Source organism: Coffea arabica, chromosome 8c (genome assembly GCF_036785885.1).
Source record: "Coffea arabica cultivar ET-39 chromosome 8c, Coffea Arabica ET-39 HiFi, whole genome shotgun sequence".
NCBI lineage: Eukaryota > Viridiplantae > Streptophyta > Magnoliopsida > Gentianales > Rubiaceae > Coffea > Coffea arabica.
Window position 1 is genome coordinate 38,503,205 of NC_092325.1, and position 22,370 is coordinate 38,525,574.

Genomic DNA, 22,370 nt, shown 5'->3' on the forward strand with positions numbered 1-22,370 from the left:
CTGTTTTCATATGATTAATATTATGTGGCCATGTATGATGGTTGGAAATAGTTTAGAATAAAGCCTTAGTGTTAAGATAGCGGCTATTTGCGAAAAATTTCAGTATTGAACGGAAAATTTCGAAATTAGGGTTACGATTACCCCATTTCTGCCCGGCACTGTTCATCATAGTTAGATGCCGAATTAGCCTTGGGTTAAAACATGAAAGTTGTAGGGAATCATATTTTAGAGATACCTGCAAAATTTCAGGTCAATCGGAGTAGCTTAGCTTGTGAAAAGACGAAATTACCCTTGCTGTCCTGTTTCTACCCGAACTTGAGAACTGCGACTGTAATTGGTTAATTTGGTTGGGAATACTTCTGAATTGGTTGTTGAGGTCTTCTGATGAATTGTAGCCTTGTGTCTTAGCTTTCGGATGGCTTTGGAATCACTTGATCTGGACTTAGGTAGCCTGACTTATGATGTTTGAACCAGAATGCGATTTGTGAACCTGTTTTTACGGTTCTGGTGTAATATATGGCATTTTTTGACCTGGTTGCAATAGAAACTAAACTGAGTGGCCTTCTTCAACATTGTAGCCTCTTAAGTCCTGAATATGCCTGTAAAATTTTAGGTCAAACGGATTAGCATATCCTGAGTTATAGACAAAACACTCAGGCCTATTTTGAACATCAGATTCTATTGCGTTTTGAATTAGCTTCTGACCGTGATTTTTTTCCGTTTTGATAACGTACAATCTGGGTGTTGACTCCTTCATAAGAAATGTAGATCTTGATTTTAGTTGCGAAACGGTATAAAGTGCGTCGAAATCCGAGCTCCGTAGCTTCCGTTATGACCAAAACAAGATTGATCGTCAGAACTGCCTTTGATCTGGACAGTTCTGACGGGTACTTTGGCACTTGATTTTCGTTCTGTTCTGAGTGGATTCAGGTCTTGGCCAAAACATCAAAGTTTTAGCCTTATGTCCCAACTTTCTAATGCCTTTGGAATTTCCTGATTTGGATGTGTGAGTTGGGAGTTATGGTCCAGCAAACATACCCTGTCCGTCACTCTAAAGTGCGAATTTCTGGAACGATTTTCCATACTTTCGACCTATTTCTGTTCAGATCCAGACTTAGGTGTCTTCATGAAAATTGCAGCCCTTCCTCTTAGTTTCGCAACAGTACCTCATGTACCTTAATCCGACACTCGTAGCTCCGATTGTATTCAAAACAGTTTTGACGGCAAAACGGCTAGACCGCCATTCCCGTTTCCGTATGCCGTTTCCGCACTTGTATGTGCCAATTTTGTCGTTTTGCTTATTTTACATATGTTAGTAGTCGTTCGTGAAATATTGAGATACAATCTTCTATTTCAGACGTTAGCGAGTTAGGTGGAGCCGGTGGGGCCTACTAGCTACTGCTCGCGACACGAATTTCGTACTTTTACTCTTTTGTTCGTTGGGTAAGTATTCAGGCCGATCTTATGTGTTAGTTGCTTATGTGTGTCGATATGTATGAAAAGGGTACCTAGGCAAGGGTGTACTTTATCGTACTCGACCTAAACCCTAATTTGCGCATATGTTTATACATGGCATATGTATATGAATCATTTTGGAACTAAATCCCTTGAACTTGTGGATCGGGGTGACTTTTGAGTAAAATTTGTGAAGTTTGTGAGTTTGGGACCGAATCTCATGACCTAGATGGACTATTCAAGCCGATTAGAGCTTGGTCGAAGTCAGTCCAACCTGGTTGGAGATCACCAAGTTTGTGAATCCGATTCACCGAGTATGTGGACCAAGTTTGTGACCCGAGCTTGTGAACGAAGCTCAATTTCGTTCGCTCGAGCAAGTTTGTGAGGTATCTGGCCAAAGAGGGTGATATGGTGTACGGTGAGAGTACAAGTGGAGTTCTACGGACCCTTATTTGTGATCGACGGAGTGTCGGCAGGAGGTCACGCATGGCAAACGATTTGGCTTTGGAGCCACCTGTATCCTTATCATGTGATGTTACTTTTCTGCTTTTGCTTTACTCTTATGGTGTAACTGTTGTTACGTGAAATTTACGCTTTTGCCCCTATTTACTTACTAAACATATAGCTTACCTCTTTCCTTTTATTTTCCTTAGCAGAGGCCGATGCGGGGACTTTTGGCACATACACTGGGTATAGCTAGGTGTGCTTGTTTAGATAGACGTTTAAGTCGTTTCTTTTATTTTGATGGCCTGTATAAGAATTTTTTTTGGGATCTACTTTATATTTTGGGTGACTAACTTATGGTGATGTAGTAAACCGAATACCTATTTTGGAGAATGTAATTAGAACTCTTTTGGGATTGCATATTGTATGTATAGTATTTTTTTGATTTTTTTTAGCTTTTATTGTTTTGAGTTTTGAGTCCTGGCGCAAGCTAAGCAGACGGCCCGCCGATACCTTTGAGTTCGCCCTTGGGAGAAGTGAGATCGTCACACTGTAGATGGTATAATGGATGGTATTTTGGGTATTCGACCTACAGCCAATAACTCAGCCGGTTAAGAAATTAATTTCCACTTTCGTTATGAAGTTCAGGGTTTTTATGTATAGATTTCTAAAGGACAGGAGGGTAATATGTCTTTTCGCGAAACCATAAGGGAATTCCGTGTATTTTACCCTATTATTTTTCTTTGCTTTTCTTTGAGTTTTATCTATTACATATTCATGACCTCTTCAAGCAATCATTCTTGGACGTCACAATTAATGACTCACACCTATTAAACTTTGAAGTGACATTTCCACCCTCCAATACCCCTTAGGTCCAAATTTATATTCATACAGAAACATTCTAATGTGACAAGTTAGACTAGAAAGTTTTTTGACTATTTCTCGCAATCAACCTTGATTAGGTTGAATCTTTATCTTCTTTTTCTTCAACCGTGACTCTCAAACTCTTTTCTCTTGTTTCCAGAAATTTGAAATCATCTAAAACGAAATTTTATTTATTTTATTATTTAAAAAATACATTTTGAATAATTTGATACACCTAAACTAAGTGGCAACTCCTATTTTTTTCAAAAAAAAAAATCCTTCCTAAACTATTATTTTAGACCTAGATCATCACATATTTTAAGTCCCATTTTAAGCCCTTTTCCTTTATTTTATAAAATCAAAAACTAATTTTTTAAGGATTAATCTTTCCTACACTAACAGTGTCATTGAATAAATGACAACTATGCAAAATTTGAATTTGAAATTCAACTTTTATACATATGTCATGAATCTAACGGTAGTTGTGTATACACTATCAATGTATATAAGATTTATTTTTTTTTAATACCTAAATTTTATTTTTCAAAAAAAGGAGCACAAAATGGAGTCTACAATAACTCTAAAAATTACTTCAAAAACACATTCAAATCCATTAAAATAAAATAAATCCTCACATTCTCTCTTCTTTCACACACCACCACCAGCCATCAGCTATCACCAATCAACACCTTCAAAGGCCACCATTATTGGTAGTCACTGTCTTCTTTTCTTTTTCCATCTCCTCCCTCCCTCTTCCTCTCCTCTCCTTCCTCCTCCGCTTCCCTCTTTCCTCCCCTCACTCCCTGCAACAACCAAATCTAATCACTCATAGGTCCTCTTTGGTCGTGCTAGTGCAACCAGAAACAGGGAAAGAAGGTACAATTAGGTACAAGAGAGAGAGAGAATGAAAGGAGGAGGAAGGAAAAAGAGAGAACCGAGAAAAAGGAAGACGGAGAAGAAAGTCAAAGAAGAGGAAGCATGAAAAGGAGGAGGCCAATGGTAGGCATGAAAAGGAGGAGGCCAATGGTAGACATGAAGGATGTAAGGCACCATAATGGTCGATGATGAATAAAGATGTAATCAAGTCAAGTCGAACTCGAATATCACTATATTCGAACGCAACTCGACTTGCAGGAAAGATACTAGAGCCCAAAACTCGAGCGAATAGCATTACAAGAGCTCGAGCAAGAGCTCGATGTATTCCTCATACAATTCGAGCTCGACTCGCATGAAATTAAGTCAAAGCAAACCTTATCAAGCATGATGATTTTTTTTTTTTTTGAAAAATTTTAGTAAAAAGACATTATCACCCTTTAAAAAACTTATGCAACCTAAAATAGTTCATAAATTCAACCACTCTTATGAGTGTGAAGGTAATTTCTTAATAATAATACATTAAAAAATTAAAATTAAAAAATTCGATAAAATTCGACGAGTCTTCAAGTCTTGCTACTGTTGCTACTGAATATTCAAACTCGAACTCGACTTGTTAGGCCTTATTGAGTTACTCGAACTAGGTCAGCCCAAATTCAAACGGAGTTTCTGACCAAATTGCTCTTGACCAAGTTACTCGCAAGCAACTCGATTCGATTACAACCCCCTATTGGTGGATGGTGACTATTTTTTTTTCAAAATTTTAAAAATACCCCACTAAATTTTGCATCTCAAAATGATCCCAAAATACACCCCCCCCTGAAAACACATCCATTTACAATAAAAATTTTTCATATACATCGTTACAATAAACATTTTCCAAAAACACCTCTAAAAACAGCTAATCCAAATAGAGCCCTAATTTTTTCATGCTTTTTTCTCCCCTCCAACCATGATACAAAATAAGACCAAAAAGTCCACTAGCAACAATTTTCCCCCTCTTTTTTACCTAGCACAATAACTACAAGAAATTTGATAACAAAGCCTGGCTAACAACATGGAGATTATTAGGATTAAATAGATTATCAATTCTAAACCATCATAAACTCATATAAACCAACCTCATCAAACTCATAACACTACATAACTCGACTTCGACTCGAGTCAACATGAGAGGTCAAACTTGAGCTCATGAGCTATCCAAATTCCAACTTCAACTCACCAATCACTCAACATACTCAAGCTCGTTTCAAGTGCAATCGATCATAATTAAATCAAGCTTAGTGAAGCTTTCGTACCACATTTTTGAAAGATTTTAAGTACCAGCACTTCATATTTCGAACATTATATGCTTCAACCTCAATTCTTTAACATTTCAAACTATTCAAATCCACCTAGAGTTAGATCAAGTTCAAACTTTATATGTTCAATTTGTTCAAATCACCTCGAGTTTGGTCAAGATGAGTTCAAGTCAAATTTTGACTGCACGAGCTCGTAAATGAGTTCCATTGCTTTGCCACCAAAACCATAATAACATGACTCCAGTGCATGGAGTTACACACATTTGTACAAGTAATGAACTTTTAAATTGTTGTTACCCACTTCAAAATTCAAGCATGACATATCATACTTTGAAATATGACATATGCAGGCAACGAAACAACCAAATCCAACTTCAATGGTATAAATCTCACCTTAAATTGCAACAAGTCTTGCTCTCCTAACAGGAAAACATGATTTGAAGTCAAAATAGCATAAGGTTCCATGTAAACATTAGAAGTCATTTGAGCACAAGTTTTCCCATTCACTCCCTTCGATCTCATGTAAAACATAGGTTTTTGAGAAGAAAATGACATATTTCAAAAGGATATCAATGACAGACACTAAAATCCCAGTATGAATATATGAACCCTATGCACGAAAAAGGAAGCAAATAGAAGTTTGCAAGCCGAAGCAAATATGCTAAGCAAAAACTAGCTTGAGGAGCAAGCTCAAGTCCTTACCAAGGCCCATTCAGAAACACCCTCAACCACACTTCCACTGCACTACTTCAATGCTAAAGTCTCTCAACCATTGGCAAAGAATTCTGCATAACCACGAGACTAGAGAATTCTAAAAGTTAGAGACAAAAGGGACAATTTCTATTCCACAATACATTATATGAGGAGCACTCTATACATTGAAGTTATTGCCTACTAGGCATCCCTCACTAAATTTCGTTTAAACTTAGCCATAAGCTCCTCATACTGTAATTGATGTGCCTGACAACAAAAACAACTGAGTTTGAGAGAAATGAACAAATCAAAACGATAATATGAATTATAACAAACAATGCTCAAACAACTAATAGTTATGATAATCAAGAACCAAGTCTAATGTATGCACATAGCAACTACTACTTAATTGCTTTAAGCGTTTAAATGACAAAAGCTTCTTTGCTCCTCTTTTTTGGCGGGACAAAGGTGAACAACCATATAGAAAAATCAAAAACAAAATTGTAAAACTCCAAACACCCATACAATGTTTTCCATTCATAACAATAAGACATCTTGAAAAATTCACCATCCAAACTAAAGTGAAAATAATCTTTGGACGGATAAATGCCAAGGGTGGACGAGGAAGCCCATCTTTAATTAAAAAAAATTGACGTATAAAATCTTTTAGTAAAACCACCGATTAAAAATAATAATAATAATTTCAAGTGACACTAAGATCATGTGAAAGTAATACAAAAAATGATAAAAGATAGCTAATTAACCATCCAATATTGTATATATGCATATATAATTATCTCGTGTGTGATTAAAAAAGATTTGAAACAAACATCAACCCCAAATAAGCCTAGGTTAATTCCAAATTATATATCTAAAAATCACTTGAGCTCAAGCTAAAAGCTCATTAATTGAAGACTAAGACCTTGTGAATGTCCAGGTAAACCAACAATCAAGAATCTAAAATAATTAATAACTCAAAGTGATCCTATAGAAAGTACCAGAGAGTTGGGATACAACGAAAAACCACCCTAGGTACAAACCTTATGTAACTTTTGCCACCAAAAGTTTGATCGCTTTTGTAGTAAGCACCATTCTGTGCCTAAATCATATGCAACTGAATTTGATTGAGAGCTATGAGAAGAGGATTTTGCGTCTCTCTAGGCATTCAAACGACAAATAGTTTAATACAAGGGGACAAGCACACTAGTAATGAACAAGAGATGAGAGAAAAACAAACACAAGAAGAGGACAAGTGCACCTTATCTTTCCGAGTTTGAGTTTTATTCTCGTCAACCTCATCAACAGATACATGGCCATGAAAAGTGCTTTGCTTTCCCCGCAAATGAAGAAGATTTGCAATGCACCCAACAACTGGCCTACAAGCACAAAAGAACAATGGTGGACACAACATTTTCAAGGTTATGAAACTATGCTTTCACTTCGCTTTTGATTCTCTTTAATTTTTCAAGTTAGATGTCCAATATCCACAACAAAACAAGAAAAGCTAGCATTGAGAATCTCTTTAGACATTTGTCAATCTACATCCACTTTTCACATTCTCCAACATTATGGGAAGTAAAAATGCTTACATTAAACATAACCCACTTATAATTTCACTGTGAGAATGAAGCATTTTTGCAACAACACAAGGGCTTGTTCTCAATAGCAAAGGGATAGAAGTAGTTTATTTAAACTTCAAAGATAAGTTAAACTTGACACACTCTTGCAAAAAAGATGAATCATATGTTTTAGTATTTTATAGTTTAAAAAAGCTTAAAGGAACCTAGGCATTCATCACATTGTTTTACTAACCACTCTCTAGAAGTTCGACCAAAATGTTACCCACCTTAGTAGGAGATGACTTACTCAAAGCCCAAAATATCTAAACACTGAATGGCAAAACTTCACTCACTACGAGCACAAAAATATTCTATCGCACTATCTTTGCCTCAGAACTTGAATTTTTCATTTCTTATCATCCTTGCAACGCTAAAAGAATATGAAGAGCAAATCTCTGTTCCAAAATTTCCCCTTTACGTCCACTACAACAAAAGACATGAATTGACAATGGCAAATGCGCTGCACCTTTGCCTGAAATAGTATCCAATGGCTTAAATAGTCACCCAAATACAAAAAAGTCTTGAACCCTACAAGGAATCCCTTGTGAACCACTTAAGCATGCTACCAATCCCACGAGTCATTCACGTACAAAAAAATCAAGTTAGCTAGGTTACCAATCCAATGGCACATATAGCCTCATCTTGCTTTAGATCTACAGCACTCCACAACCAAACGCAAAATGTAGAGATGAAGAATCTTTCTGCTGTTACACTTGCCCTTTTGGGATAATAGAGACCAAGGTTGCCTGCTAGTCAACGAAACATATTTTTATCGGGTATGATGCAAATCGCAAACTATTATGGTAGAAATCATTTATTTCTCGTGAATCATTTTAGGCTCCAAGTTGAAACCCAAAATGGAAGTCCAAATTCAAGCCCATGAACAATTTCAATTCCTGGAGTTGCACATCCATATCAAATTAACCTCCTTGACTAAAAACATCAAATATCCTACACACAAAAGAATTGCAAGTGCCCAATTCAAAGCAAGTACACACAAGGAAGATATGTTTGCTATCAGACAGCATTCAAGTTACCTCAATTCCTTGTACACCACGTGCAATTGCTCAACCTAAATATGGTTAAACCCGTTTGTGTTATTCTCGGCATATCACACCGAATCTCTTTCCACTTTCAAGACAATGACTGAGAACAAGCCAAGTCACCAGAGAGAGAGAGAGAGAGAGAACATGCCGGTATCAACTAGCATTTGTACATTTGTTAGTAACCCCTAGTGCTTAATATCTATTCCATCGACAACGGGAGAACCCCACCAACAAAAAGAGCACAAACTAGCAGTCATATCCACCTCCCTTTCACTCCTTTTAACTCCTTGCCAAAGATTAGGATCTTTATTTAAGTCAACAAGAAAAAATAGACCATTTGCTCTTATACATACACCAATCCGTTTCAGTCTCTAAAGACTAGATTAAAAGTGAGCTCGAACTCTCTTAGCCATGATATCTTCTAAATTTAGCCACCCTCAAACCCACAGAGCAATTTAATTGCCTAAAATAGTCTCATCTTGAAACGTAAAAACTCAAGAGAAAATCAAGGCACTCCTTGATGATTTTAGTCCCATTATGCATTGACATTGTTTGCCATGGTATCAATTTTTAGCATATGAAAACCTCAACCTACAGCCCAAAATAGTGACAACTTGGACAACTGAAAACTTCAGAGAAAATGAAGGTGCTTCTTGATGATCATGTTATGCATCTACATGAACTGCATAGAAAACTTTAGAGAAGGAGACCCATGGGCTTCCTACTGCAACTTGCCAGCAAGGGCCACAATAATATGCATTTCATGTTGCAACAACTAATGCCTAGCTAATATAGAGTTTGCCCATGCTTGTATGAATATATTTAAATAGCTTGTCATCATGAATTACAAAATTTGGGTTTGTTATACACTCCAGGACTGTGCTTAAGAGGAGCACATGATAGCCAAAATGTGCTTAAGAGGATAAGTGGGACCAAAAGGATGATGGCTTGTTGGGTGGTTCATGGTCGTGACTGTAACTAAGCAATTGTTATATTGAGAGTAGTTTAGGAAAATGCAGCCACTTTTCCCAAAGCACAACAAATTAATAAATACACAAGTATATAAATAATAAGAATTAAGATAGTCACTAGGTCTGGCATTACGTTTCATCTGTAGTTAGACCAAAAAACTGCCTGCACTTTAAAAACTCACAACTCATTCAAGCTCAAGTTCAGCTCAATAAAGCTATTTGAGCAACTTGACCTCGAGCTCAAAATTATTGAATCAAGGCTAATTTTTGTCATGCCATTTCAGGTGTTTTTCTTGACAGAGCAAGCTAATAACGAAAAGAGTATACCTTCGGTTTGATATAATTAAGCATCCATCTATCAATGCTTTAACGACCCTCTCTGCAACTTCTGCTGAATTAAAAATAACAAGAGCTCGACCTAGAAGAAATTTCAAGATGTTAAAAGTAATACACTTAAATGACCATTGAAGTTTTTAAACATCAACCGTCATGTTTTTAAACTTTCCATCCAAAAGGATAATAAAGTGTCTAAAACATCAAATTACATAATCTAATTGCAAAAGAGACAAAATCTTAATTTTCTCCATTACCGCAAAATGGGCTAGATATTGCAGTTCCCTGTACAACTTTAGCTGTGCAAGTTTCCTTAAATACGCTCCAAACAATATCCTACAATGATTCAACAACCAATAAATTGAAACACACGATATATCAACAAAATGATCAAAGAATTGACAATATTACATTGCAGAAAAACTCAATCACATAGCTGGGAGCAGCCACATCACGGATAGGAAAAACATACATAAAAAAATACAGCATACAGATGGGCTTAAAAACCAAGACAGTGATGGAATCTATTTGAAGGCAAGTCATCTCGAGGGTTTGGACACATTTAAGCTTCAAAATACTGCATGCTGATTGTCTCCGAGTTGCATTTATCATCAAACTACTATAAGCAAAAAAGATATTAAGAGCACCAGTAACTTATCAGTATCGGTGATATGCAGAACAGATAATTTTAAGGGAAAACAGTGCACCTCATTTAGCTTCCAGGTAAAGTGAAGGCAACAAAAAAATGAAAATTACTTCAAACAAATTTAAGAGATTGGGAAATATCTCTTTGACCAGAAGCTGTGGAGTCATTATTGTACACAGTGGACCAAGGGTCAAAACATTGGGTGTATAGAAAAAGTGCTTGCCAAAACATACTTGAACTGCAAAATGATCATCATCGAATACTGGAAGAGAATCAAAGCTTTGACATGGTCAAAGCAGGTCAAAGCTGCTTCCCAACTTACAGACGTTGAAGAAAAGCTTGCAAACTAGAAGAAAACCAAAAACAGCTTAAACATCAATGACTGACAACAGGAGCATTACCTCTACCTCTGCTGACGTAAAACTTGGGTCCAAATTCTGGAGCAGAACCAACTTTCCTTCATCATGTGCTACAACCATCCTTTCCAGAAAGATACCCTTAAAAATTCAGAAATATACACATTAGCCAACGTTAAAACATGGATCATTTAGTCAGACCATCTAATACTTTCAAGATGAATAGCTTACTTTTGGAAACCAAATGCTACACAATCATTAGATACAAAAAAAAAAAAAAGATACTTTATTTGACAGCTTTATGCTCCCAAGATTTCCACATTTGTTCATATACAACAGAAACCGATAACGAAATATTGATGTCAGATTTCTAAAACTACATCATAATTTGACATAAACATCACAACAAAACTTTTGTAAAGGTTATCAGCAAACATTGATCACTTCGGGCATGCTGCATGAAGTCAATTCATCTATATCAAAGATAAAGGCCAAGGAGTTTATAGGACCCTGAGAAAATAAAGACCTTTATATGATGAATATTTCAAGAGTGCTAGAACAAGAATCAACATGCAAAGGCACTCATCCAATTTTTCCCCCAGGACATACAAAAAAAAATATTGAACAAATTTCGACTCCACGTATTGTTTGACGTACGGGACTCCTAGATCACTATGGCCAACTTTCATTGTCAGGCAGGCTTATACCATTATATCTAACAGAAAAGTCTCTGAAGCTCCACTAGACCTTGACACATCTCTTAATTGAACTAACCTACCAAATTCATTAATCATTTAGCGATCACTGATTGGATGTGTCCTATAACAAACCATTCTAACAACCACACCACAGAGGTGAACAAGAAATACTTACAGGTGACTTGAACCATTTGCCCTTTTCCTGCAAGCAAATCAAAGAGAGAAAGCATCAGAAACTTTCAATTTCTAAATAATCTTATCTTAGATATATCAAAGGTTCTGCTGGCACTAAGAATTTGCTAATGAAAATTATGTCATAGTCTTGGCAAAGCAATTTGCTTCCTAAGGCGGTATTTCACTGCCAATGGGCAGATATAAAAGCATAAACTGACAGTTCACCATCATGAATTCCTCCTCATTCACCAGGTTGTTATCATTATGCTGCTCCAAAAGTAGAACAGCAGCTTTAAACTCCTCTTAGTCCAATATGTCATCCTATTAAACATTACCTATTCTCATGACCACTATAGTGAACAGATCTGAAAACTCGTGCAAGTGAACAGATCTGAAAACTCGTGCAAATTGCAAATGTAGTATGCAATGATCATATTCCAACAAGGAAAGCTGGAGAAAATTGAAAACTAGAAGAGGATCCTAGAACTCAATGTTACTGTGGTTCTAGATACGAAACAACCTGCATAAATTTATGATAGTACAACATTAACACAACCTGTGGAGTCCAACAAGATCACAATAAGTATTTGTGACTTGTAAAAGAAGAAAATTGGTGGGTTTAACCCAAAAGTGAATCCATCAACCATGATGAGACAAAGGCAGATGGTCACTGAAAGGTCAGGTTAGCACCATTGTAACCTCTGCTGGTAAATATGTCCTTCAGACAGCCAAGAAAGAAGATTCTGATCCTAAATCGTTTAAAAGATAGCAAAAGTTAAAGGGCAAAGACTATCAAGAAAAATCGAGATAAATGAAAAATAGGCATTGTCTTTTTCTCGTTTTAATAAGAAAAAGAATCAAACTACAAGGTAGTAAATAGGTAATTTTGGTATCATACGAGAAACAACTTTTGGCCGAAATCCAAACTGCTTCTATAAGATAACATCTCTTCCAAAAAAATGAAAAAACTGACATTTTTCTCATAAACCTAATAAATTGACAAGATGAGAACAGTAATTTCTTTCCTGCACCTCTCCTTCACTTTCCAGTCATCCAAACACTCCACCGTGTGCAACTATAATCAAGTCAAAGTAACCAAGATGACTATGACGGGAATATTGGAGTATATGGTTGTGTAATCAGTAATGTATTCCCCAAATGGCAAGCCTAGGCTTAATAAGTTTTTCCAACACAACATGCGAGGTGGCAAGATAAATTCATAAACGCCATGTATCTATGACTATACAGTTGTCTAAGGTTCTTTACTCCACAAATAGCCTGGGCTTAATAAGCTTTTTCATTGCAATATGGGAGCTGATACATGTCCATAGGTGTGAGATTCAGTACAGCTTAGGCTTCTATCGACCACAATTGGTTAGTCCCCATATGGGGAGTATGGCCCTCATAATATATTCCACTTCAATTGAGGCCTCATCCTCAGACATTCCGAGGTAACATTTCACCTGTATATGGGGAGTATTAATAACCAAAAGAATTCTTTAGATAAAGAGAGAGTTCATTTATCACAACTTACAGGTCTCTGAGTGACGTCAAAGATTTTCCCATAAATTTTATCATCAACAAATGCGTTTGAGCTTTTAGTTGAGCCTTTGTTTGGTCTTATCTTCTCATCAAGCTTCTCCTCCGAAGGACCTTTACCCGAACGAAAACAATTTTTCACAAGTAGATTAGTCTTTGCATTAGGCTTCACCATAGAGGGGCCATTTTCCAGTCCAATGGAATCATTACTGTTCTCACTTAACTTTAGCTCGCACATCTCTGCAGGAGGGCCCTTGTCCAACTTACTAGAACTTTTACTAAGTTTTTCCATCTTTTCTCCAGGTTCCTCCTTGGTATGGATCTTTTCAGGCCCAGCTATAGTTTTGTTAAGCTCATTTACCTTACCATTAGGCTTCTCCTTTGAAAGGCCATCATCCATCAAGGCAGAATTTTGAGCAACTGTAGCTTTTCTTTTATCTTCAATCAAACCTCCAGCTCCAAAACCTTTTTCATTACTTCCACTAGTTGTAATATTCACCTTCTCCAAATTATTCTTGCTCTTATCCTCAGACAAGTTGACGGATTTCGATTCTTTATCCTTTAATTTCTTTAAGGGTTGGTACTCCAAAGCTTTAGGTTCTTCATTAAATTTGGTGTCCTTTTCTAGACCATTAGAATTTTGCGCAAGCTTAGCTCTTCCAATAGCTTCAGTTGAACTTCCAGCAAAAAGAGGACCTTTTGCATTACTTCCACTGGTTGTGGCCCTGTCCAAACTGTTCTTGTCCTTATCTTCAAATAACTTGACAGATTCCTGAACCTTAAGTTTCTTTGAAGGTCTGTCACCCAAAGCCCCAGAATCTTCACTGAATTTTGTGTCCTTGACCGGCCTAGATGAACTTTGAGCAAGCATAGCTTTTCCTGTTCCTTCAGCCGAACTTCCAGCTGCAAGAGAACCTTTTGCTTTACTTCCACTGGTTGTACTATTATCCTTCTCCAAATAATTCTTGTCGTTATCTTCAGATAACTTGACAGATTCCTGAACCTTTAGTTTCTTTGAAGGTCTCTCATCCAAAACATTAGAATCTTTTATCAACTTCCTATGCTTGTCCAACCCAACAGTATCCTTTCTAGGACCAAGTTTTGTTTTTTCTTCCACAGAAACAAGACTAGATTTCTTTAAGTCAACCTGATTTGAAGTTAACTGCTCAATGTTAATCTTCTCCTTGCTTTCTGTTAGTTTAACAGGATCATCCAGCTTTTCTCTTTTAGAGGACTTATCATCTAAATTAGGAGGATCACATTCTAATCTCTCTCCCGCCACTCCCTTACTGGCAGGCAGTACACTATCCTTAGCTTGTTTTGTAGCAGCATTAGCATCAGCTGAATTATTCTTCTGACTAATGCTTGAGGTAACTTCACCATTTAACTGGTCAACAAGGGGGGCAGATCTTTTTCCAACCCTTGGTTTCAAATGGTCCAAAAAACTTTCTGCATGTCCATTGGAAGTTTCAACCTTAGACAGTAAATACCCGGCTTCTGCATCTTCTTTTGCAACCAGATGACTATGATTTCCATCTTCTTTTATGCTTTCCAACACCTCATGCGGCTGTTGCCCTAAATGCTGCAAAGTTTCTTCATATGCCACAGAAATCCTACTATCCTTCTCTTTAAGCTTGGAACCAAGTATGGGACCAGTGTCAATCCCATTCTCTTGTCTGTTAAATACGAATCTAACTGTAGAACCAATGAGAAAAGGGAAAATATAAAACATAAATTTGTCACAACAACCTACAGCAAAATTTTATGAAAAAAAAAAATTTGTGTGATACCTCAAACAACATCACCAACATACAGCTGCAGATAAGAGACCAAGAGTTCAGAAATTCATACCTTCTAGTTCACCAACTTTATCATTCATCTTATCTAGTATGCTACACTGTCCAACATCAAAGGATCGGTAAAATACATAATCAGCATTACGAAGTTGTTCTTCTGAAGGTTGTGGATTCCTGTCATCCCTTGAGACACAAACCACAAAGCATTTTCCAACAATAGCTTCCTAAGGAAATAAGCAAGTTGAGCAGTTATGGTGTGCGCAATAACCCAGGCAAGTTGCAATTTCATAAGAGACTAGTATAGCTCTAAATGCGGAAAAAACCTTTTTTGTGTGAGCTATATTAGAATTGGGAGATAAGTCATTCAGTCAGTAAAATAAGAAAAGAGGTTAAGATTTTCAATTCCTTAAGAGGCATATATGGGTATAATCATAAGCAATGCAGCCACTTTACTTACCAGAGGATTAACATTTGCAAGACCTTTACCATCACCGGAAGCCAAAAACAATTCATTCTCTGATGCCACCACACTAAGTTTTTCAAGCCAGTATGAAATCTCCGATGGTCGAAAGAACCATTGAACTTTTATCTTCTTAGAGTTGTCAGCATTTTTCCAGATTTTAACGAGCTTACCAACATAAGGCTCAGCTTCCCTATCCTTATTTTGCAGGTATACACAATCATATAAAGCATACTCCACACCATCATAAGTAAACGATTCATAAAACTGAACCTCTTTCTTCTTTCCACCAACGCCTCTCTTTTTACCCCAAGAAAATTCAGGCTTGCCGGAATTCTCTATTTCAGCTGAAGCCATCCTTCCTCTATAGCCAAATATCCACTAACCTGAAAATGTAAAAATTTGACTCCGTTCAATGAACCCAGCAATATATTGATTCATGAATAAACAGTGAAAATAAAATACTTATATCACCTATCAAGAAGTAGCATACATACAGTACGGCTCCGTTTGGAATGGATTTGTTTTTAAAAAGCATAGCATGCTTATGAGAAAATCTCATCTTCTTGTCTCACATACACATCCATCCAAAAGGAGGGAGTGCTACAACAATGTATTTTAAAAAGAACAATCGAAATGGAGCTAAAATCTTTTCCAAAGCATGTTGCAATTAACCAAAAATATGAAACTTAGCCTTTATGTCTTAAGAAGCATGAATAAAGCCGAATCCAGAAATTCCTGCACAGAAAGGAACAATAAATTCATCCGATTTCTCTAATTTAACCACCAAAAGAACCAAAAATAAGCACATCATCAAGTATATATGCATAAAAAAGCTAAATTTAATAATTAAAAAAAAATTTGGGAAAATATATAAAACATCTAACATGCTGAAAATAACTAAAAATAGACAACAATAAAGCATCAAGGAAACCAAGTGCTTCAGAAAGCATGCAAGTTAACTTTTTTTAAAAAAAATTTTCTGCACAGGAAAAGAAAATGTAAAATTTGAAACGAAAAAAAGGGAAACAACAAGAAAAACTGCGGATACTACAAGGAACGGCCTCCAAAGAAAAAAGATTCTGATTGAAGGAGGAATTACATGCAGAGTTGCAACTGGTTCCTGCTTGAAACCCTAGACAAGGCCGAGGCTTGAATTCGGCGAAATGGATATTCTGAAAATTGTGAGTGGATTTTTAGTCGTAGAGTAAATGTTAGGTTTAATTTTGGTATTCACAGGAGCGGTTTTATCGAGGACGGGATGATAGACACAGCACACGTGTACAGAAGGTGGAAGTGGAGGGAAAGCGAAGCCTTATTAAAGTGGAAGTGATGGGTCCGATTGGCGGATTTATTGCAGTCGCATTCTGAGTTTTTTATTTACTTTTTTGGATTAATTACATTTACCTCCTTGAAATATGTTCATACTACAAGATAAACCGTCTAATTTAACCAAATAACACTCAATCACCTGTCAATAACTGTACCTAAACTCAATTAATGGTATGTATGAAAGGACCAAAAAAGCCCTGCTTCAAAAGATTTCAATAAACACGGTTGAAAAGTTTAGTGAACAAGCAAGTTTTAACTATATATATATATATATATATATCAACATATAAGACTAACAGCCGAAGGAAGGTTACTGTTCACAAGCTTTTGGTCGTCCTCACGTGTCAAAGGAATGTACTATTCACAAGTTTTTGGTCGTCCTCACGTGCTCGTCATCCTATTTCGTATTCCAGCTTTCTGCTGCTCTTCCCTCTCAGCTCTTCTCATCAACTCATCTCATCTCACATGGGAAATTTCCTTATCTTCACTCTCAGCTCTTTTCATCTCATCTCATCAATGCACGTACATGCTTTTCCATTTTTTCCTTCTTCATCTGCTCTAGTTATGAAGGGGTGTGGGGAGAATCTTTCTTAATTGGAATAAAGCATATTACACAGTGGATTTTATCCTTTGGATTTATGGCCTCCATCCTTTACCTAAGATTTCTTCTCTTCTACCCAACAATTGGAGGTACGATTCCTTCGCATATGGCCTAGGCTGATTTTTCTCCTTCCTATTAAGTTTTTTGCTCTTCCTCTATATGATTGTGATATTTTTCTGGGGTTCCTCTCCCAGCTGTTTGCGTTCTTGCAGAGCTTGATTTTGGTTGGAATTTTCTTCTGTGCCTTTTTTTCTTTTTCTTTTCCTTTGTTATATGTTCGCTTGCATGTTGAATTTTACCGATTCTGTTCTTGCCCTTTTATGTTTTAGGTTTTTTTGTTGGTTTTCAGGCTAACCTTGTGCATTCGTCTTCCAAATCTATGTGGAGGTACTATTTTTTTTCCCCTTCTTTTGGAATCATCTTTTCGTTTGAGCTGTCTTTTCCTTCTACTTTGCACCGGTCTGTTTATGCCTTTTTTTCCTCAAAGGTCGTCGTGGCTGTTCTTCCCTAGCAGTTCAATCTGTGCCTTTTTGTTTAGCAGGAATGGCTACTGCTGCTGCTTCCATTGTTAGTTTTGAGCCCAAGCTTGGTGCCATTCCATCTGAGCCTTTTAATGCACCGCGTGAATTTCTTTCTTTTATCCGCTGGATTTTTTGTGATGGCAGCAATTCTCATTTTCCACAGGTAGTTAAGCTTTGGAATACAAGGGATGGCTTGTGGTTTTCCCTTCCCTTATCTTGAAACCAACTGTTTCCATGGTATCCACCCCCTTCCATTCAAAGATCCACCTCATCTGTATCAACCCTTCTTTCTCTCTATCCTGTCCATCATCATCATCAACAATCCAAAACTAATAGCAATAAATCACAAAGATCCAATATTTCACATCTTTGTTTTCTTTTATCGCCTCAAAGGTTTCTCTTTGGACACAAGAAACAGCAAAAACAACGCTACACTATTATCAGCCCATACAGAAGGATCCCGAAACCCAAAAAAGGTTCTGTTTTTCTTCGTTGTCGTTGTTGTTGGTTTTTTTTAAAATTCCTATATGTGTTTATATCCCCAGTTTTAGGCCTTAAAACTTATTTCAAGATTATTTATTTATACTTTCTCTTGAATACCATGTCAGAGTTTTCTTTAATTTACCTTAGCCCTAAAAGTTGAACTTTTTTCATGAATTGGGTTGAAGATTAGTTGATTGACATACAAATAGGGATCGAGAAAAATGCAAGCAAACCAAAAGGTAAAATGTATGACGAGTCTAAGAGGAATAGGTGAAAACAGAGTTCAGAAGCTTTATGAAACTTGCAAGGAAGTATTTGTCGATTGTGGCCCTGGTGTTGTACCTTCACCTGATAAAGTTGAGTAGCTTAAGGCTGTTTTAGGTATGATCATCTCTTTGTTCAGGTTCTGTATTCAAGTTTGTGTTTTGTGATCCTTTTCTTTTCCGGGTTGTTTGTTGTTAGGAGCATTTTTTTTGGCTTAGTTGCTAATGTTTTATTATTGTAGTAGTATTATTTTTTTTAAGTAATCCAGCGACATAACCTTATCGTGTTTCATTTGATTAAAAATTGTCCGAATTCCGTTTTTCTCTTCAAAATTGGTACTGGTTTCTATTTACACATTAACATTTGCCCCAGTTCTAATTCCTGTGATTGGTCTAATTAAAAAGGCCAACAAATTTTACAAGAAACACTTTCTAATTATTTTTGTGTTTCACTTTGATAGGACTGCAATACAGATTCTTTTTCTGCATTTAATTTTTGTATGTGTTTCTATAAATAAGTCAATGCATATTTTGGAACTTGTTCTTTTCAGAAAATTGCTTGTAGTAATTCTTGCTTCCCTTTTTGTTGGGCATACTGTGGTCTTCAAGAGGGCCAATTAAGTGTCCTTCCATTTGGTTTGGCAACTCAATACGCGTCCAGTTTCTATGCAATACTATAATGGATTGTGATTACTTATCTATCTCCAAAACCATTGGAATCATAGTGTGTAATTGAAATTTCCTGTAGGCCTCTGACATATGCCATGGAGGTGCTGAAATACAAAACATGAAACCTATAATCTTGTAGATGAAGAACTATCTATTTTGGCTTTCTCATTGTTTAGTTTAATGGAAATCCCTCGAGATATGTTTTTGTTTTTGTTTTTTGGGACTTAAAACAGTAGCATTTGATGTCATTTGGAATCTACAGAACACATTAGAAATTCATACATTAAAACTTTACATTTGAAATTATAAGCATGATTATGTTTCGTGTAGTTATGTTTGGTTGAGCATACACTCGCTATTGCTCCCTATTAACTTATAAGTTAACCTTAATTTAATATTCTTCAATTTTATTAGATCTTCCCAAGCTGACCATAGTGACAAAGCTTGTCAGAAGCTCAAAATGTGCTTATAATTTTTGAAAAACCATTTATTTAATACCATTTAGAAAGTTAATGTGCAACGAATATTTTGATTCAATATTTCAAACTTGTTTCCCAGCAAATCAGTTTGCATGTTTGCTTGTTGTAGAACAAATTTGCAAATCAGAGTTTTAGTTGGCATGTTAACATGTTTGCATATAAACTAATTCTTTATGTCTATTTTATCTTAAATTAAGTAATAGAAACTGAATAAGGCTGGAGGATTATGATGCAAGGCCTGCTATGGTTTATCAATCTTGCTAGCTTTAGAAGTATAGGAATATTAAGATTTGAGTTGTTTCTAATACATTTCAAAGATGTAAAAATATACTATTGTATGCTTGGTTAGTAGTCTCAAGACATATGTGGCAGAGAAACTTGCAACAGAATAGTTGTGCAAGCACTGCAACAAAGATTTTGCCATTGGGTGTTGTACAGGCAGGTTTTATATATGATACTTTTAGAATATGGAAACGTATATTCTTAAATGGTAGCAAATAAATTACAGTTATTATGTCATTTGAAAGTATAATATATTGATCTTTTTACTTTGCTTGTAATATTTATAGGTCAAATGGGAGAGGCTTCAATTGCATTTTGTTGACTTTAACAGATGAGTTTGAGAATTGGCTTATGGGATTGTTAATGCTTTAAGGAGATTAAGCTATCTATTTCTTTAAATGCAGATCATATTAAAATCATATTTGTATAGTTATGTTTGGTTGAGCATACACTCTATATTATTTAATTGAAAGTGAGATTCTATTTAAGAATACTAATTATGTATCTGTGTAGTTATGCTTGGTTGAGTATACACACTATATTTCTCTCTATTAACTTAAAAGTAAATCTTAACTTAATATTCTTCAATTTTATTAGTGGTAGGGATGAAATGGTAAACATTAATGAACTAGCCGATATAGTTCTCAGTTTTGAAGCCATCCATCCACATTGCACTGGGTGTTCATGGTTGTAACTCAAATTACACTCTCAGCAAGGAAAAAACTTGATTGGGGCTTCAACTATGATATTGAAGGTATTTATATTAAGCATTACATGGTCAGGCTTCATAGATTCCAAGCTAACTTTTACATTCTTAAAACCTTGATTTCATTTGTTGTGTTTTTGGTTCTTCACTGGTATGAATAGGATGATAACTAACTGCTCCCTATTGTAAATTTAATAGGATAGGCTGATACTTACATCTAAAAAGGAGAAAGCTCATGGTGTAGCTTTATCATGGGACTTCTAAAGCATTCAAAACCTAGGCTCAAGTGCAATTTGGCACAGTTTGTGTTGCTGATGGCCACTGGCGAGTGAACTCATAGTTGTTTGTGCTTAATGAAGTGAATTTTTGTTGCATGTAATTGTTATACCAAGTGTCAAAATAGAGGAATGTAACATAATAGTCTTCTTTTCAGCTACTAAGGCAAACTGTATATGCTGCCTATGTGAAAAGGGTGCAAGTTTTCTCCTACTATATGTATCTAGTTTTCTTTGACAAGTTTGTGATGATTTGAGGCCATATATTAGTTTTTGAAATGCTTGTCATGTTGTTGATGTGCATTAGTAATTGGCTTGTGGTATCTAACGAAGTCAATTTTCTTTTTATTTTTCAACAATTTCCTTTTTATTTTTCAAATTATATACATATTACAAATGCTTTATGGGCATTCATGATAAATTGTCACCGCGCAACGCGCGGTCCATGCCTCCTAGTATAAGGGTAAAATACAGAAAACCTTCTTATGGTTTAGAATTCGATCACGATACCCTCTCATTATTTAAAAATTCACATAACCCCCTTCTATTTTAGACTTATTTGAAACTTGAATAGAAATCATCCAAAGAGTGCAACACACTCGCCTTTTGTGCAAATATGAGCAACAAAAAATGATTAATTTTCCAAAGAAATTAAAATTTTTTTAAAAAAATATCTTTTTTTGTCAACTAATTTATCTTTTTTCTTTCCTTCACCATCTTCTTCCTTACTCTACCACTTTCGCTGCCCACCCTCCCCCTCTACTCCCACCACCATGCCTCTTCTACTACCACTCTTCACCGCCTATCATCCTATTCTTCTCTTCTTCCATTTCTAGCATCGCCATCCTCCCTATTTCCTTCTTTAACCCTTTTTCCTTTCTCTTTCCTTTACCCCTCTTATCCAACTCCCGCCACCCTCCATCCTGTCTCTTTTCTTATCCCTTCTCCTAACAACCACTCCCTCCATTATTTCTCCCTTCCTCCTCCTATCCCCCTATCCATCTCTCCCATTTTTTGCCTCCCTTTCCCTTAGCCAGCAATCAGATCGAGTCATAACCAGGTCTCAACTAGATATGGTCACTGGTTGAGGAAGGGGGAAAAGGAAATGGGGGTAGATGGAAAGATGAGAAAGGACAGAAAGAAAAAGAGTGTGGCCGTTGGGGAGGAAGTGGCAAGATTAGTTGTCATTTTTGGATGGCTCTAAATAGTGACTGATTCAAGAAAAGCCTACACGAAGCATAGCATTTTATGATGGCTGATTCATATTGTCAATAGAAAATACATAGTCTATCATTTGCGGGACAACTAGGTTCTTGTTTTTGTTGTTGCTCTCCAACAAAAATCTCAAAGGTTCCCAGAGTTAAAGATATCATTTGCGTTGTTTGCTGCAAGACTCAACATTTTTAGCCAAATGTTACTTTGATATTTAGAGAAGTTTGATAGCGTTGATGGAATTTTACTGGAATATTTGTGAAATATTGAACTAATGAA

General features: G+C 36.2%; 1 protein-coding gene and 1 long non-coding RNA gene across 12 annotated transcripts; one reads left to right on the top strand and one right to left on the bottom strand.

Annotated features, from left to right (window-relative positions):
* Nucleotides 1-5,515: 5,515 nt before the first annotated feature.
* On the bottom strand, nucleotides 5,516-16,552 carry LOC113706941 (protein ANTI-SILENCING 1). 7 transcript variants are annotated; one of them, XM_027229030.2, is made up of 12 exons: nucleotides 16,371-16,552; nucleotides 15,963-16,006; nucleotides 15,266-15,654; nucleotides 14,864-15,032; nucleotides 13,008-14,707; nucleotides 11,475-11,501; nucleotides 10,647-10,742; nucleotides 9,857-9,935; nucleotides 9,594-9,684; nucleotides 6,889-7,006; nucleotides 6,671-6,787; nucleotides 5,516-5,897 (listed from the first exon to the last, which is right to left on the bottom strand). In XM_027229030.2, the coding sequence occupies exons 3-12, from the start codon at nucleotides 15,623-15,625 to the stop codon at nucleotides 5,832-5,834; spliced, it is 2,823 nt and encodes a 940-aa protein (XP_027084831.1). In that variant the 5' UTR covers nucleotides 15,626-15,654; nucleotides 15,963-16,006; nucleotides 16,371-16,552; the 3' UTR covers nucleotides 5,516-5,831. The 7 variants fall into 7 exon arrangements, with proteins under 7 accessions (XP_027084831.1, XP_027084828.1, XP_027084830.1 ...); XM_027229027.2 differs by having other exon boundaries at nucleotides 15,762-16,006; nucleotides 16,371-16,507; XM_027229029.2 differs by lacking the exon at nucleotides 15,963-16,006 and having other exon boundaries at nucleotides 16,371-16,508.
* Nucleotides 16,553-16,936: 384 nt separating this feature from the next.
* Nucleotides 16,937-21,167, top strand: LOC140013247 (uncharacterized). Of its 5 annotated transcripts, none has more exons than XR_011820324.1 (4): nucleotides 16,937-17,290; nucleotides 17,531-17,588; nucleotides 17,743-20,652; nucleotides 20,803-21,167. It is a non-coding gene; the product is annotated as an uncharacterized lncRNA (long non-coding RNA). The 5 variants fall into 5 exon arrangements; XR_011820323.1 differs by having other exon boundaries at nucleotides 17,551-18,198; nucleotides 20,186-20,652; XR_011820322.1 differs by having other exon boundaries at nucleotides 17,551-17,588.
* The last annotated feature ends 1,203 nt before the right edge of the window (nucleotides 21,168-22,370 follow it).